Below are 17,779 nucleotides of genomic sequence, written 5' to 3' on the forward strand. Positions count from 1 at the left end.
TCTCATTTTAGTGTATTTTTCATATTTTAGCGTAACTTTTTGGTTATAAAAGCTATTGCTTATCGAAAAATGTTCTCTGTATAATGGAACTTGTCTCTTGACCTTAGTCTACCTGAGTACTGACTAATAAGGCCCTTGCCAGTCTACGATAGATGAAGGGTAAGGAGACATATTCCATCATACAGACTATACTGTAGATCAAATTCTTTAAAAACAGTTTTTAATTCATTTGAATCACGATACACAAAATAGTAAACGACAGAACCTTCTCAAATGAACCGGGAGGAAATAATTTTGATATTGTCTTCAGCTGTCCTAAAATGAATCTATAACAGCGTATGGTTTAATCCATGATTGTTTAAACACGACCTCTTATGATGCGTTTTTAATTATTTTCCATTAGAGGAAGACAATATTAATTAAGACAGGTTGCTGCTGCCCATTAAAAGTAGATTGTGTATTGGTAACTTATTTATTTGCATATTTTAAAATTATTACGACCAATGGTCTGTTTATTTATTTTTAATTGTTTGTCTACTTTATGGAGTATTTATTGTTCGTCCTCAAATGCGTGTCTCACTTGAGCTATTATTAGACGTGTTTATTGTAATTAGCTACCCTCTATTTACACTAATTGTTATTTCCTCTCAGAATTTGTTGTTTCTTGTTACCACGACAGTAATGCTATTTGCGTGGTTTTCTTGTTCGGTCAGCTTTTGTTCGTCATATGTTTAACAGATTTTTTTATCATATCTCGGGATCGAAGTCCAGATTTTGAAACGTTTTAAACACGTTTTTTGTCACTAATCATGACAGAAGAAAACTGCAATGATCCTTGTAATTAACACAACTCTTTACACCCAAAGCGTGGAGTGCCCGATTCCTCACATGTTATAAACTCATGCATATTGTTTCTTTCCTACCCCTGACGTGAGCATGATTGTAACCTGGATTGTGTTCTTGTCCATATCCTGTCACGGTCAATACACTTGGAGGAAACCGTTCCTTTTACTCTTCAAACTGTTTCTGTTTCCATTATCTAATGACGTGTCCGCTGGTGATGCTCCCGTGGTAATAGAGCGTGTTAAATTATGGGATGAGTTGGAACCGGGATGGAATGTTTTTTTTACGGAGTAATGCATTTTAATATTTTAGTTAATTAAGAAAAACTAGTACTGCATATTGGAATTGGATTTATGTTTCTAACATGAAATGGGAGTTGATTTATTTACACAGGCAAGGTGAGGGCTAAATGGATCTTTCTTACACTTAGCCTGTTTCTAAACTATTTAGGTTAGATTTGTTTGATTTGTGAACAAGATTATTTTTAACGTAATCTTTTCCGCCTCCAGGGTTGATATTATTAAAAAAAATTAGGTTATGTGTCGTCAATCTACTATCTTTTCCTATACTTTGAGAATATAAATTGCTACATTTTTAAACACCACAAAATCGTAATAAACCTAGGATATAAATGGAATGGACTGTTAAATAGTTATGATTGGTATGAACACGTGTTATGATAAGGCTAAGTCACCCTGCAGTCTAACCATAGTCAGTGGCAACACTCTTAAAGTGGCTTCAATATAAATTCTATAAACTGTGTGCTATTTAATTTAATACAGCGTTAAACTAGTCTGTTAACTTTTATGGGGCCATTTTCATAAAGTTACTCCAACTGTCAAATACCTTCCATAACACCTTTTCAACCTTATTTTTATTTAAAACTAAATTTAACTTACTCAATTAAACGTTCTTCACAGCAAACTTGGATAAAAATGTTAGTAACATTTAACTAGAGGATTCACACTGCTCCGCAGTGTTGAAGTAAATCTCATATCCGAGGAATAGTCAAACCTATGATTTTTGATTGAGTAATACAGTATCTTGAACTTACTGATTACTATTGAACTACAACTATTGATCTACTATCTACTATCTTACTATATGAACTATTGATTCTAACGATCAATAGCTCAAATAAAGCCAGTAGTTTACTGATTGTTTTGAGTCCAAAACATATAAAAAAAAAACAAAAAACAATACTGGAGCTATTGATTTTTAATCATAGGAAAACCTTATAAAAAATCATTTTTATGTTGGTTGTTCATCTTGCGTTTGCTTGAAACTCGTCCGATTTGAATCACTAATATATTAAATGAAAGCCACTATTTCACTGAAGGTTCTTAGACCAAAATATATAGGATTATATCATTCTAACTGGTGAAATTCATCTTAAATTTAAGTAAGAATTCAAAAATAAATCAAATTTATGTTTTTTGGTAGAGTAATTCAGTATATTAGTAAATACATATAATTATGCCGATGTTTGTTTCGAAATCTGTGCTTCAATTTGAGACCTCAATCATGAAATTCGGTCAGGTAGAAGAGCCAAACAAACTAAGAAAAGAAAAAAATATACAAGATATTTGAGTACATTTAAGTCCACTCATTTGTTACAAACAATATTCAAATGTTCACCTTTCTTATTGTTTTAACATTCAAATTTATTACATCAGACAAATGCTTTAACATTCAGTTGCAAATTTATACAGCTGATTCTTACAAAAATTCATATTCTCTCATCTAACATGTGAAACAGCTGATTCTTTCAGTCATGTGTCAATGTGATAGGGCGTGTATTAAGGTAGATTAAATTGAAGTAACTGACATACTGACAGACAGACAGATAACAGTGTCAATATGTGTTTAATAGTACTTTAACACGGGCATATATCTGTCAGCTACGTTATTTACTTGTCAATCTTATTCTAGGTTTATTAATAGAAGGTTTAACATGCGTTGGTACATTGGATGTAACTATTTCCTAACCTAAAAATTATAATACCCCCCGCCGCAGCAAACCTGCAGACTAAGCGAATTTCCATTAACCTGATTGGATTCACACTAAAATGCCTCCATAATAATAGCACATTTATTTCCTATTTAAATAGAATTAGTTTAACGAGTACTTAGGTTTGCTGCGACAGGGAGGGTAAAAAAGATTTTTTTTATAAAATGATAATAGTTTAGTAAGAAATAAAAGTATTTTCCAAATTCGATCAAAATATATTTATAAACAAGCAAACTACAACAGTTAGTTGACTTATTCTCCATAAGAATAACATGGGAATTTCAAAATTACAATTTTTTTGAATTTTCTCCATAACAATTAGGCGCATAATAACGCTTCAATATACTAAATTATTTGTTTTTTTAAGCTCTACAAAATGGTTTAAAAAGAAATTGTGAAATTTCGTGTTTTTAGGGTAAAAAATGGGAAAAACCTATTTTTACCCCATAAAACCCCCCATAAACCCCCGTTCCCATTGTCCGATCATGCTGGTTCGCGAACTCATTCAAGTTTATCCCGCCTTACACCTTCAAACCAAATTTTATCAAAATCGGACAAAAATTACTCAAGTTATCGTGCGGATGGACACACACACACACATATATATATATATACATATATATATATATATATATATATATCTATATATAGATATATAAAAATTTGAACGAATGGTGTTTTTGGCCTCTGGGGACATCAAAATGAAAAAGTAAATCGGTCCCGGGCTTAGGTCTTACCATGAGACCTACGGTAATAGCTACTTCCCTATAGGGAAATTCGCTAAAATGCCGACCTGGGAGTATATCTTACACATAAATAAAGAAATAATGTAATGTTACTAAGTTACAGCTGGGAAAATATTTCAGAGATTTGAGATTCATCATGTAACTTGAATCTACACTCAAACTGCTTAAGGTCTAGGATAGATAAAATTAGATTAAACACAACTATGACAAATAGTAGTCAAGTTTTGTTTCTTTCTAAGGCCTATGGTGTACAGTATTTCAAAATGTGTTGTTTTGTTACTATTTACCATACTCAAGGGTTAATTCATTTTATTGGTTCTGATATTTCAAATAGGCCTAACAAATAGTCATGCTCTTAACACTTTTTCTTTTTACAGGTAAGATTCCGTTTCATGGTCAAAAGGTGGTTTGTGAGTATTTCATACATTAATATGAGATACAGTATAGTTATTCCCACTGTTACCACAAAAGTATTAAGGAGGTGTATGAAATCTGTCCCAGTATTAATATTATGAATTTGAAATGTGGACAGGGTGAAACAGACACAATTTTGTCACTACAGGACGCTGGAGCAATTTGAAGGGAGTACACCACACACAATGACACAATATCAGACACAATGTACACAATGGCGCACAATGAGTCTAGTGGTCAACGCCTCTCGCTAGGTACACTACAATAATTACAGAAAGTCTCTCTGTAGCTGTGTATAAGTTGAATATAAGGTACTGTGTAAAATATTAAAACTTATTTTTCGAATTAAAGGATTACAGGGTTATTATAAATTGCACGGAAATTTCTTGATATACGGTTCTTTATTCTACGATTTTATTCTGCTACAAAAATTAGAAATACAGTTACGTAGACACTTAATCCTCTGCATAGAATTAAATAAAGCCACAATATAATGACGAGAATGTATTCTAAATAAAACTCAAACCTGGAAAAAGTGCATGAAAACATAACAAATAGGGTTAAAAAAACGCCCTTACACTTGGTGTGCACTTTAGTGTGTGTGTGTGTGTGTGTGTGTCTGTGGCTCTTTGGTTAAAGAGTCTTCATACAAAACCATTAGCAAGTTGTGGGATTTGAACCCATGCAATCATGTATGGTCTAGAATAGAGAAGTCATGTGCTTTAGTCAAAGGCTTAACATGTGGGAGTGAGATACTGTATCAGTTGTTATCAGAGGAAATGTTGATATTGTTCTGGGTAGCAGACATGATAGGACAATCATTGTTCTATGATATCAATGAATAGAGAACCTTGCTCTTCTTATAAGTTTCTGTATTCATTGCTGATATCTAGAAATTCTAGGGTAATGCAATTGAGTAAACATTTAATTATTAGAGCATTTTACATTCAACAAAAGCATATGAGAAAGTTACTTTAAAGAATGTGGATATTTGTTGGCACTGATTACGGCTGGAGGTGAAGTAGGACAAAACAGGTTGTTTATAGGTAATTTTGCCCTTTGGTGGGACAAATTTGAAGAAAAATTTAGAGCATTCAGAACTTAAACATATTATTTTTCCCTCAAAGAACTACAATAATAGAGAAAAGTAATTTCAAAAATAATTGTTTCTCAAAATTGATTTTGATGTAAATTTCAGTTTAATTTTTTAATTTAAAATTCATCTTGTAAACATACTTGGGATATATATTTTAGTTTTTATTGTTCTGGACTTCAGGAATGGATTTTGTGAATTTTGTTCCTATGTATTCAGGAAACGTGTATGTGATGAAATATATTATATTACCATTGTCGTTCTTAAAAATAAAATTGTAAAGTTTTTCAAGATGATAAAATAGTAAAATTACTTTGCTTAAACATTTCCCAACACTTTTGTTTTATTAACTTTGACAAAAATATCCCCTGTAAAATCTATATATTCGCTGAAATCAATGTCTAACATTATTATCCTGTAGAATTCTGTTGTATTTGCTCAGAGAAACAAAATATGTACCCCTATTCCACCCTACACACTTGAAACACGATTAATTAATCCCTCCTCTATGGTGCATTTATTACTCCAAGAGTCCCAGTGCTTGTTAAGATTTCACCCCTCCTCTGTTAAGTTGGTTATTGAGCTCCTATATTTCTCATTAAGAGTCATCACTGGCGCTCATCTTGGATTTTATCATTGCTGGTTAAAATACTGTAAGATTATAGTTTTCTAAGTTAAAATTTAAAGAGGATACCGAGTTAAATTATAGATTTTAAATTGAAATATGATGGGGTTTGAATAGTAAAATGATTGTGATAAGACAAGTAATGTTTTTTTTTTCTCCAGTTATTTTATTTTTTGAGTGAAATTTGTGTTTTTGATAATAGGGATAAGCGCTGGTTTTTCTGAAAATCTCATGCATCTCAATTATTAGAATTCGTGTTCCAATTATAGGACCCAATGGATTGAATGAGATAGGTCCTAAGTCAATCTTCACGTATTCATATACCAGATTATGATGACATGCTTTATTGATAATGGGCTTGTATTAATTGTCTTTACTCATACTTGGTGTAATTATGTATACAATTACTTATAGATTAACCATCAAATGGATCATCAGCTCAGGAAAATTTTAAGGTCAGTTCTATCTGGTCAAGTGAAGGGCGATGGCCTTATAATTTATCTTATTTCAATGTTATTTTAACCAATTACTCTAAAAACTATCTTTACATTACAAACAAAATTAATTACATCTAATTTTCTAGTTTTATAACCAAATAGTAAGGCATGAAGCTTAACATATTAGGCAACCCTAAAATAAAAAGAAAACACTTAATCAACTTCATCACACTTTTTCTTGAATAAAACAAACATGAATTAACAAGCATCAATTTTTATAAAACGAGAAAATTACTTGCACTAAGTCATGGTTAAAATTTTCAGTGTCACTACTTTGTTCTGATTGACAGTTACAACTTGTCGTTTTTCTGCATTACTGGAGTATTTGTAATTCATCTGGTTGTGTAACAGAAACAGCTGATCTACAGATTGTTACAAGTGGTAGAGCTAGACTGTTTGCACAATTGTTGTGGCGTCACCGATGTCTGTCCCTATCTCACATACCGTAGTACATAATCTGTCTCTATGCAGCTTTTGTAACACTTTGAAGTCACAATCATAACGTACCTTTTTCATAAAATAAACAATGTTCCGGGCATAATATCTGTCAGCAAACCTCATATTCGTGTTCAGCGACCCAAAAAACATAAAGAAAAGTGATGATTAGGACTGTACCTAAACTTTCCGCTAACTTTCCTAATATGCCTAGACTATTTAAGTATATAGGCTATGTACTTCTACAACAGGATTTATTATTTTTTCTTCTTATGAGAATGTGATTAACTTATTGTATGTGTTTTCTTCGATGTAATGTCTAAGTTTGAAGACACAGGAAACAGATTGAGAGTGACAATCAATATTACAGAAAGTTTCAAAGTAGTTAAAATCACTTACGGACAGTGATTGTCCTTTTAGCGAATTTCCCTATAGGGAAGTAGCTATTACCGTTGGTGGCACGGTAAGACCTAGACCCGGGACCGATTTACTTTTTCATTTTGATGTCCCCAGAGGCCAAAAACACCATTCGTTCAAATTTTTATATATGTATATATATATATAGACTTATATATATATATATTAAGAAAACTGTAGTGATTAGGGCTACTATTTTGATATATAAATGCATTATTAAAAACTAAGTACCCTTTTTTAAATTCATTTTACTAGTCGTTGTTAAATAAAATGAATTTAAAAAAGGGTACTTAGTTTTTAATAATGCATTTATATATATATATACGTCCGTGAACGCGATAACTTGAGTAATTTTTGTCCGATTTTGATGAAATTTGGTTTAAAGGTGTAAAGCGGGATAAACTTGAATGAGTTCGCGAATCAGCACAATCGGACCATGGGAACGGGGCTTTACGGGGGGTTTTATGGGGTAAAAATTGGTTTTTCTCACTTTTGACCCTCAAAACACAAAATTTCCCGATTTCTCTTTAGACCTTTTTAAAGAGCTTAAAAAAACAAATAATTTAGTATGTAAAAGTATTTTTGTTCGATTATTAGTAACGGAGAAAATTAAAAAAATTGTAAATTTAAAATTCCCATGTTATTCTTATGGAGAATATTGTCAAATGTTGTAGATCGCTTGTTTATGGATATATTTTGATCAAACTTGGCAAATTTATTTATTTTGTACTAAGCTATCAATATTTTACTCAAAAACACACTTTATTAGTTTCCTTGTAACAGCAAACCTAGGTACTCGTTAAACCTAATGTTATTAAAATATATTTAACTGAAAATCAATTCAGACAAATGGAAATTCGCTTAGTCGGCAGGTTTGCTGCGGCGGGGGTATTTTTACTTACTCAAGGATTGTCTAACTGAGTTTTTTTTTGTTTTATTAAATATTTGTTATCAATAGAGTTACTTTAAATACTAAGTAAAATCACATTCAAAACTATCTTGCTGTGGTTGATTCATTTACAAAAATTGTTGCTGTAGAATTTACAACCTATTGTAAACAACATCTTTTATGCCACAACAACAAACATACAAAATCAGAATGAGAAAATAATTTCAGATTACTACACTACTGTGACTCATTCTACTGCTATATTCAATAAAATAATGGGCTACAGATGCTCCATGGGGATATCAGTTTCCATAGTTAATGGTTCTACCCAACACAATTATGTGATGTGACTGTGCAAAATTGCATACAGTAAGTTACTTATATAAGCATAGTTCAGTGAAAAGCTTTGTTAGTTATCAATATAGGGATATTTGAGTTGATTTCTTGGAGGACTTGTGGTTTAGAAACATATACACAGTAGTCAGTGTGACCTTAGTGATGTTCAAGATCAATCTGAAATTTCAATTGTACAAACAAACAGTTTGTGGAAAAAACATGAGACCCAGTGAAGAGTTTGATTGTTCTAGTCAGTAGTCAGTACTAACTGTTGGGTCACTGGTGATTGTTCTAGTCAGTAGTCAGTTAAGTGGTTGGTCATTGTTCCATTAGTCAGTGTTGGCTAAGGTCAAGGTCATACAGTGACCTTGCTGCTGACTCATTTGTTGCTGGTTTGCCTACTTGAATGTCATCTCAGATGTTGATTCAGTAAAATCAAACCACTATGATAATGCACTATAGATGATATATTTAGGATAATAAATTATTTCTAAAGTTCTCAAAGTGGCGATTTTTTTTTCCTAGAATTACTTTGAGAAACAGCTGATTTCTGAATATTTTATTTCGCTCACTTAACCATTATTTTGTTCAGTTGTCATCCAATCTAGAGCAAGGAAAATAAGAGGTCAAAGTTGTTCGATTTGCCCACCTTTTTTCTTAGTCTGGAAGATGACTGCAAACAAAACCAAAATTTAGGGCACAAGTTTGTTTTAACAAAGTAATATTCAACATGAAATGGTCCATTTATGAATTAAATTGATTTATATGGGATATTATAAATAAACAAACAAAAAACCGTTTAGTTGGGAAAAAATTAGTTACTATTTTTTTTAGATACCCTAATCAAAAGCATGTAAATGGAAAGGTTTGTTTGTTTGCCCAATTTTGCTGTAGACAATGACATTGTTCATCCCTTCACCTCAATTATGCCGCTTAGCTGCCAAACATCCTAACCTCTATGTGTGAGTAAGTTCGTTGAGCACATAATAATTTTATATCCGTGTAGTAAAAAAGTGTAATACAAAAAGTGGAGACAAAATTTAATGTCCAAACTGTCTTTTTAAACTCCATACAATTTATTCACCCAGCTTTTCTTCTGTTTACAGTAAGTTGTACCGCTAGTTTCACAGATAACTCAATTTAAATTTCCATTAGTCAATATGTATATTTTAGTCGGCAATATTAAGGGTGTGTCGAACAAAACTACTCAAAAACAATCTAAAGCTACAAAAACTCAATAGAAATAGGAATTCCTTGTAATTCCCATCCGCAGACTGAAACATGCAAAGTCTCGTGTAACATGAGAGAGTGTAACTAGTGGTCACCAACCCCTAAACCACCCTTTGGGGGGGGGGTGAAGCCCCCCCCACAGACAGACAGGGGGGAATGGGCGCCCCCTCTATGTACAACATGTCAGTTAATGGACACAAGTCCCATTTGGGAGAGGGTTAAATTGTCATGATAGTTTCGACGTTTGATAAACGTTCAATTAATAATAACTCCAACAGTTCTATGTGCCAAATTTTATGATTCGAACCCAATCGTAACGCTTGTTTAGCATTAAAATGAAACTTTAAATGACAAAATAAATTTATTTAATGTAGGAAATACGTTTAAAAAAGTATCAACTAGGGCCACTGTAGTATGTATGGGTCCGATGGGCCCTTGTCCAGGAGTGCAAGAGCTTTGTTGGGGAGACAAGGACAAGAAAAATTCCTCAAAAAGGTTGTTGGAGAGGGGTGCCATTATCTTTTGGGACCCACAGGCCCCAAAACATGTTGGGGGCCACATGCCAATGGCGGGGTCTTGTATCAACACATATATAATATAAAATAAAGTTAAATAATAATTGGTGGATATTTATTTTTTTGCATTTAAGAATGAGAAGAGAAAATGTAAATCTTTTTGTTTTATCAGTTGTTAAGAGTTTTTAAAACCTATAATAAAAGCTTGTAGTTAAAATAATTGCAGCCAAAACTAAGATGATATAATGTTATTCCTATAACCTTTACAAAAGAGGGGGGTTATTAAATTACAAAAACAAACTAAATTAAACTGGGTACCCTATTCTGTAAAATTACTTTTTAATTTTGCTTAATTGCAGATTAAAGGTGACAAATCAACTGAAATAATTAGATAATACAACACAAGGTTGGATTTCACTTCGCAAATTGGAACACCTTTATTTCCACCCTGGGTTCGGTGTAAATGTTAGAGAGAGGGAAATGTTAGGGTTTGGGGATGAAATGAGAATGTAAACAACACTCCCACCCCCTAATGGCCTAATGCAGGGAGGTTACTGAACTCATGCTGTGTTCAATTATAGAGGGTTGGAAAATTCCTGTGTGTCCATTACTGAATTGAGTTAGCCATTACAGTCATGCTAGGATGCCAGGGATTGGGGGTTTTTAATGTGGGTGGTTGAATAAATAAATTGAGTGGATGAGTTTAGAATAATATGTAAATGGATTTAAACATTTTAGCCTCTGGATCATGTTATTTATAAATAAGAAAGTCCAATAATACTGGCAGCGACTGGAATTTTGTCTTTGACTAATGTTTTGATTTCAGTGTTTATGAACACTTGAAACCTTTTTCACTTAAAGGGTAATGTAAACTTGTTTGACATATGACAAATCATCATTGGCCCAGGTATGAAGATGATTTTTCCAACTACTGTACTTGGTTTAGCGGTTTAGCTTGAAAATGAACCTTAATGTTGAAATCCTTGGTTGACAAACAAACCTCAGAAAACTTACGGTACAACATTATCTAACCTTTTTTTATGAAATGGATATATATATTGATGGATATATATTTGAAACTTAATTAAGTGTACGCGGATATTTGGAATGATTGTGATTATGTTTTGAGTGGATAATGTCGATTGTTTGATAATTTTCATTTCAACCCGACGGCAGAATCTTAGATCTTGTCAAACTTGTGTTTTACTAGTCAGTGGAAAAAAATGTTTGCAATAATCATTATAACAGTATTAAGTAACAACTTATATTGAATTTAAAACAAAGGATTAACTTGTTAGTAGTGTAAACATTTTGTTAATTGAACCAGTATTTTGATTGTGTTTTTATGCAGTTGAAACAATAAATACTATGATAGCTGTGTCATTGAGTTACAAGCCTCACTGTCAGGTGTTGTGTTAGGAACAATGACTCAGCAAGTTTTATTATTCAATATCTACATGTCTTTTGCTATATGGAGAGTGACATGACTGTGGGTTTGATTTGTTCAGCCATTTGTTTAGACTTTCTACATTCGAGCTATTAGTCATATGATGTCATAAAGTTGTTCTGGTTTAAGAGTTGGCCTGTGACTTGTGTTTTGAATGTTAGGTTAGAGTGCTGCCAATCGTTGATTACCTTTCGTAACAGCAATCCTTCATGAGATTATCTGTACAGATCTCTCACACTTTCATACTCTTTATTCGCTTACATATAAGTTACAGGTGTATATGTACGCGATTTTTAGTATGTTAAAAATGTTTAATTCTGTTACGGCCAGCAATGACATGTATGAGTGTATAGCAACAGTTCAGGATTGGGTCTTCAGAGTTTATCTAATGGTGATCTCTCTCCAAAATAGTGCAAGAGCTTGATTTTAATTTCAATAATGCCACCGAGACTTGATGGCTACCAGATTAGAGCCCATTTAGAATCTTCTCATTGCTACTAAAACCCTAGAATGAAGAAAGTACTTTGAATTGAAAGATCTTTATTTTGAGCAAATTCGCTTTTCTGTAGTATAGAATGAAAATCCGCACAAATAGTCCATTTAAAATACCAATATCTATTCTTAATCATGCTATGTTTTATATGTTTTTGTTTTTAAACCTTAATTTTACAAATACATCATGAATGCATTAAGCGTCAATATTAACACTAGATATTAGGCATGTTGTTGGCTTGCTAACAAGAACACAAGTTGACAAAAATTAAAACATAATATTTTTCATCACTCCGTAACGAAAGTAAATATTTGATATCAATGAAAGAAGTCGTTTCCCAGGCTCTAATTTAGGGCAAGGGAAAATCGATCAGCTAACTTTCCCTCACTCTAAGGCGGTCGACACACGGGAAGACTGAAACCCAACTAAAGTTGAACCAACTTTTTTGTGACGCGATTACGATTGCAGTTGCGTTGGTTAAATCCGCACACGGGCGTGACTGTAGTTGAGTTGAGACAGTAAAAGAGTTCTAATTTTGTTATAACGATACTGTGTATGGTGTTTGAAATGAGTGGTAGTGATTAAGAAGCCCTGGTGTTTTATAGACAATCAAGAACGTAGAAGGTATTGGGTACATCCTTATGTTAAAACAAATATTAAATGTAGGCTCTTTGTAGCTGCCGCTGCATTAAAAGAAACAGACGCAAAATTTCAGTCTATGAACAGGATGTTTAAAAGTACTTACGAAGAGTTATCGCAGTTGGTATGCCCGATCCTTGAAAAGCGCAATACAAATATGCGAAAAGTTGTTCAAACCAGGCGACTGAAATCACCTAGCAACCGGACGGTTGCTTAACCACTGATCGCCGACTGGTCCTCAACTGGTCGCATCGCAGTCGCCCCGTGTGTACTGTCCCACCTAACTACATTGGTCGGGACGCTGGCGACTAGTTTGTCCAACTAGTTGCCGATTTCAGTTGGAAAACAGTCTTCCCGTGTGTCGACGGCCTAAATTTACTTTCCCTCACTCTCGATTAGTTCTTCATTTACTCACTACGTGCGCTAGTGTTTTGTTACGGTTTAATTTAATGATTTGAATCAGCTGTATGTATTGTTAAAAGGGGTTTTATTCTTTTATTTTGATGTTTAAAATAAATGTTGAAAAATATACGTAGGTTTCCTTTAGAATATTTTCTTTTATTTTTATGTTTTTAAAAATAGACCGAATATATAATGTAGGTTTCCTTATAGAAGATTTTATTTTCATTTTGATCTTTAAACAAATTAATTGAGAAATAAAATAGGTAGTTGTAATTGTTAGAGAAGTAATATTTCTCATCTTGTCTTTATATCATCACCTGATCAAATATTAATTGTCTCTATTTACCTTTTGTATGTTGTGGTTTGGTGTAATTGTTAAAAGGATTAATTAATAATTTGTGTTCAGTATAAAAACGTTTTCCATTATATTTCTGGGCTATTTATTACATTAACTATTAGGTTATGGGCCTTTTACAATTTGTAAGTGTAAATTTTGCCATTGTAAATCCTGAAAGTAAGATATTTTCAACATAATTATTTTTCTTCTATTTGTTGCTGCTGCTATCATTGGTATTAAAGCTATTTTCCGCTACTTACTCCATTATTCCCGTCATCGGCTTTAGCTCTCACATACTCGGTTTCGCCTCGCACATGAAAAATTTGAGCGTGTGCCGGAAAATGCCACTTTCGGTCCTAGTAATGAAATATACTATTCCACTTGTTTGTTATATCAGCTGATTAAAATAACTCATCTGCTCACGTTTCGACTCTGTAACGCCCACTTGATCTTGCCACTGGGTCTAGGAATCATTCTATTTTGATACATTGGCATCTCATACAATACACACTTAGTCATTGCAAGTGGAAGTTCCGCGCTAGGACCTTCAGTAGCAGTTTATCTCGGCATTTTGAACCGTCAACTTGCCTCTTACCCGTTCTTTAGCGTTTATTCGGTTGAGGTTTACAGTTTTGCCGTGAGTTGTGTCGGTGTTCGCTCTCATGGAAGAGACATTGGGGGATGTATACGTGGCATGTGTGGCTTTGTTGTTGACCAACAAAAGTTACAAGATCGGAAAGGGTGAAGAGGATGGTTTGGCCGGAACTTACAAGCAGGTGGGGTTTGTTGGATAAAATATTACTCGCTTTACATGTGTGTTGCAGCCATAGAATTGCCATACTTGTCAGGCTCATGACTAATAAGTTAGTTGAAGATTTTTGTTAAATTGAAATGAGTATACAATGTGATTACGATCCATTTTATTTGTATCTCTATTACTGAGAATATCTTACCTAATCTATTGTCAAATTAAATCGCATTTGTTCATTTTGTTAAAATTTAAAAGTAAAAAAAAAAAAACAGTTCAAATTAGTTGTTGGATTGTGAATCAACGCTCTTTAAGGTGAAAGTTGTATGATAGTGACATATTATAAGTTTTTGTGCTGGAATATACTTTGTGTTTTCACCATTGACTGTGTGTTATTTATTATCGTTATGATATTACTGGTGAAAAGTATCGAGCCTGGTGGTTAGCGAAAAGTGACTAGCCCAGCAGAGCGAATAGCGAATAGGATAATGTAAGGTTAGTGCTAGCTTAGGGTTCTATTATCGGCAACATATCTGTCTAAAACAAATTGGTTTGGACCTAAAATTGTCTAAAGTACATTACTTCCTTTGAAAGAAAAAAAATGTTAAGACGACAATGTTAGTTCCTTGTATGTAGCTACTTAAGAAAAAATTTGGGTTTACCAGTGTTGTTCGGGGATGTCTTTTATTTCTGTTTGATTGGGGATGTCTTTTATTTCTGTTTGATTGCGGAGAGATCTAAGCTGTTATTTCTCTGGCTAGATTGAGAGAAGATAGCACCTAAGATTGAGGGTTTTAATCCCGTTTCTGTCTGGTGTGCACTCATAGAGTTCGCCTGTGTGTCACATAACTCTGCATATCGACCATGGAATGCTTTTTGGGACTTTTTACCTAACCTTACTGTGTGCATTGCCACCGAAAACGAGTTATATTAGGAATTTTGTTTGTAAGATGGGAGAACATGTTTTAAAACTGGTGCAAATGAACTTAGATAGGGTTATAATAAACTAAGATTAAACGCCATATTGTAAACAACATCCTACCTACCTTGTATTTAGAGAGTTAATAATGTTAAGACTTAACACATCCTTAAAAATTAACAATGTAACAATTAAAATAAAGTTTAGAACCCATACTTGTGTTGGATGCTAAAGAAGCAGTTGAAAGTGAGGCTTAAGAGAGAGATCTAATTAGTTGGATGTTAATTAGAGTTTGTCAGATCCTCTTAAGTCTTTTGGAGTTGACTTTGTTCTGTCAGATTTGCCTTGAGAACACCATGCGTGAAACCATGTTTACTCAAGTGCATCTTGTTGTCTTGTGAAGATCTTGAACCTCGTGTAGAGCTATTTGAAGTTAAGTGTAAATAATATCACCAGTACTCGATTTAAAGCATTTGTATTTATTTGTATCCATCCTGAATATTTCAATCTCATAAGGATGATTGTAAATATTATACTCATTCATTCACTTTGGATAAAGAAGTACCTCACTATTTAGACCAGCCAGTGTTCTACTCATATAAAATGAGAAGGAGACACAACTCATTGTTTGGGTATTTTAATCCAAATAGTGGAGGATGAGTGTAATGGAGTAATATGCCGTATGTAGCCTTTTCATTGGCTAGGACAAGCTGTTTTGTTAGCCAGGACCATATTTTATTTGACTAGGCCCAGTTTTGAACCACTAAAAGGGTTCAAGGTACCTTGCTCAGGATGTCAGGACCGACATATTTCTTATCATTAGTTGAGCTCTATGACCTCACAGCTACCCAGATTTTTTTTCTCTTAGTTTTTGTACTGTGATAGTTGATTTAAAATTAAAGATTGCGTATTGAAAAAAAAACTGATTTTGCTGCTGTAGTTTTTTTAGTTGTGCACTGGCTACAACTTTAACAAATGGGTTGAAAACTACTTCACAATTATGTACCTATCGTTACAGCTCTTGTTCAGTTACTCCAATCTCTGATAAAAGGAGAAACTGAAGTTAAAGAAAGTGAATCACGTCACCTTCCCAAAAAATAATCACGGTCACCACTTTTTACTTATTTATACCTAATGTTTAATGTTTGTTCTAGTATGGATGAGCCAGGATTATTGAGAAAGCGGTATGGGTATTTTTTCACAGTTTTGTTCAATATTTTAAATTCTCTTCAATAATTTTGTTTTGGTTTGTTACAGCAACTCAAAGATGAACTCGCAGAGGTTGTGGCCGACATGGAGAACATGGATACAGCTGATGACAGGTAATAACATTACATCTAAAATAACCTAACCCAATATTTTTTCTGGGATTGTTTTTCACATCACTTGAGGCCTAGACCTAGGGGTTGCCGCATTATCACTTAGATAAATCCATTGGTAGCCCAGTGGTTAGCATGCTTAGCTACAATGTGAAAGGAAAGTGTCCAATCCCTGGCATAGCCACAAAAATTTTAGATTAAAACTTGTTTAAAATTATGAAAATCTAGATTATAATCAAGCTGTGTCAACAGCAAACCAGGTGGTAGTCAAGTCTTAAATAGTTTGATCCAAAACTTTTTTAGTAGGCCTGATTATATAATTGAACTAAAAATACAATGATTGCATTTGGAAAACTTACAAAAAATGTCAAGTTAGATATCCTTATAAAGATAGTCTGAAAGCCAACTTTAGTATAAGTAGATAATTAAATTTTCTCTGAAAACTGCTTTGATTACTGTATATAGTTCACTAGTGTTTAAATATATCACATACAGTAGTCCTATTACTCTATCGATGATCTGTAAAAAATACATTCTAATCGTATAAGCTAAAATGTAATAAATTAAATTTATTTGTCACAATACTAATATCCTTTCTCCTCTCTTAATTGCATTAGCAAGGGTAATCCGTGTGTGGGCCCAAACAGAAATTTCTAATAAGGTTAAAAGTTTCTCTCTTTGCTTGGACTTAAGCCCATTTGTTAGTGTTCAGAAATCTCTGTATTATTCTGAGATAGGTTTGGCTCAATCAATCCATTTATTAATGAAAGTTTTTGTGTTCCATTTTTATCATTGGTAATAAATTATGCAATATTAAAATAATTTATTTATTTAAAAGTGATTATGTGTAGTCAACTCAATGTTTGTGGCAAAGGTTAGCAGAAGGTGTTTTGGAAGTTTTTTTCCTTTAGAGGTTATAATTTGTGTTGGGTGTTATTTGTAAGAATCATTCTTGGTATGGTGTAACGAAAAATATGTTTTAACTAAGTATTATATTAATGTCTATTTTAGGCCTACTCTTTTTCAAGATTTTTTCCATTGAGGTGAACTATAGGGTGTGTTTTACTGGTTTCAAAAATTGTGTACTATCAAGGATTCAGCTTTCTAGACATCCCAAAAGATGAGGTTTCTTATTCAAGGTGTAATCTTTCCTAACAGAGTTACTGCCTTTGCCAAAAGCCATACAATATTTAATTGCCACCAACAGCAAGGAAGGTGTTGGGTTAGCTATTGATAGTAGAATTGATTACAATTAAACAAAACCAATTGTGATTCCACCAATTACCGTACTGAATTATTTATGGCCAAACAAAACCAAACACTTTGATTTACATTCAATTGGTTCCAATCTTGTTTGTTTTCATTACATTGGTTGTGGCTTGACGTAATTAGATTTTGATAGTTTCATGTGATAATGTTGGATT

General features: G+C 33.1%; 1 protein-coding gene across 6 annotated transcripts in view; it reads left to right on the forward strand.

Moving 5' to 3' along the window:
* LOC128999673 (cytohesin-1-like) overlaps positions 1 to 17,779 on the forward strand; it is a 118,438-nt gene that overhangs the window by 78,295 nt on the left and 22,364 nt on the right. For 5 of the 6 annotated variants that reach the window (XM_054426291.1, XM_054426294.1, XM_054426289.1 and 2 more), the window contains exon 3: positions 16,294 to 16,358. In XM_054426291.1, the coding sequence (XP_054282266.1) occupies positions 16,294 to 16,358 (65 nt within the window). Of the gene's footprint in view, positions 1 to 13,944; positions 14,146 to 16,293; positions 16,359 to 17,779 lie in introns of those variants that run through there. The other variant, XM_054426293.1, reaches the window with a different exon arrangement.

The sequence above is a fragment of the Macrosteles quadrilineatus genome, unplaced genomic scaffold (genome assembly GCF_028750875.1).
Source record: "Macrosteles quadrilineatus isolate MER2022 unplaced genomic scaffold, UCM_ALF_1.0 Scaffold_8__2_contigs__length_117827958, whole genome shotgun sequence".
Taxonomy (NCBI): Eukaryota; Metazoa; Arthropoda; class Insecta; order Hemiptera; family Cicadellidae; genus Macrosteles; species Macrosteles quadrilineatus.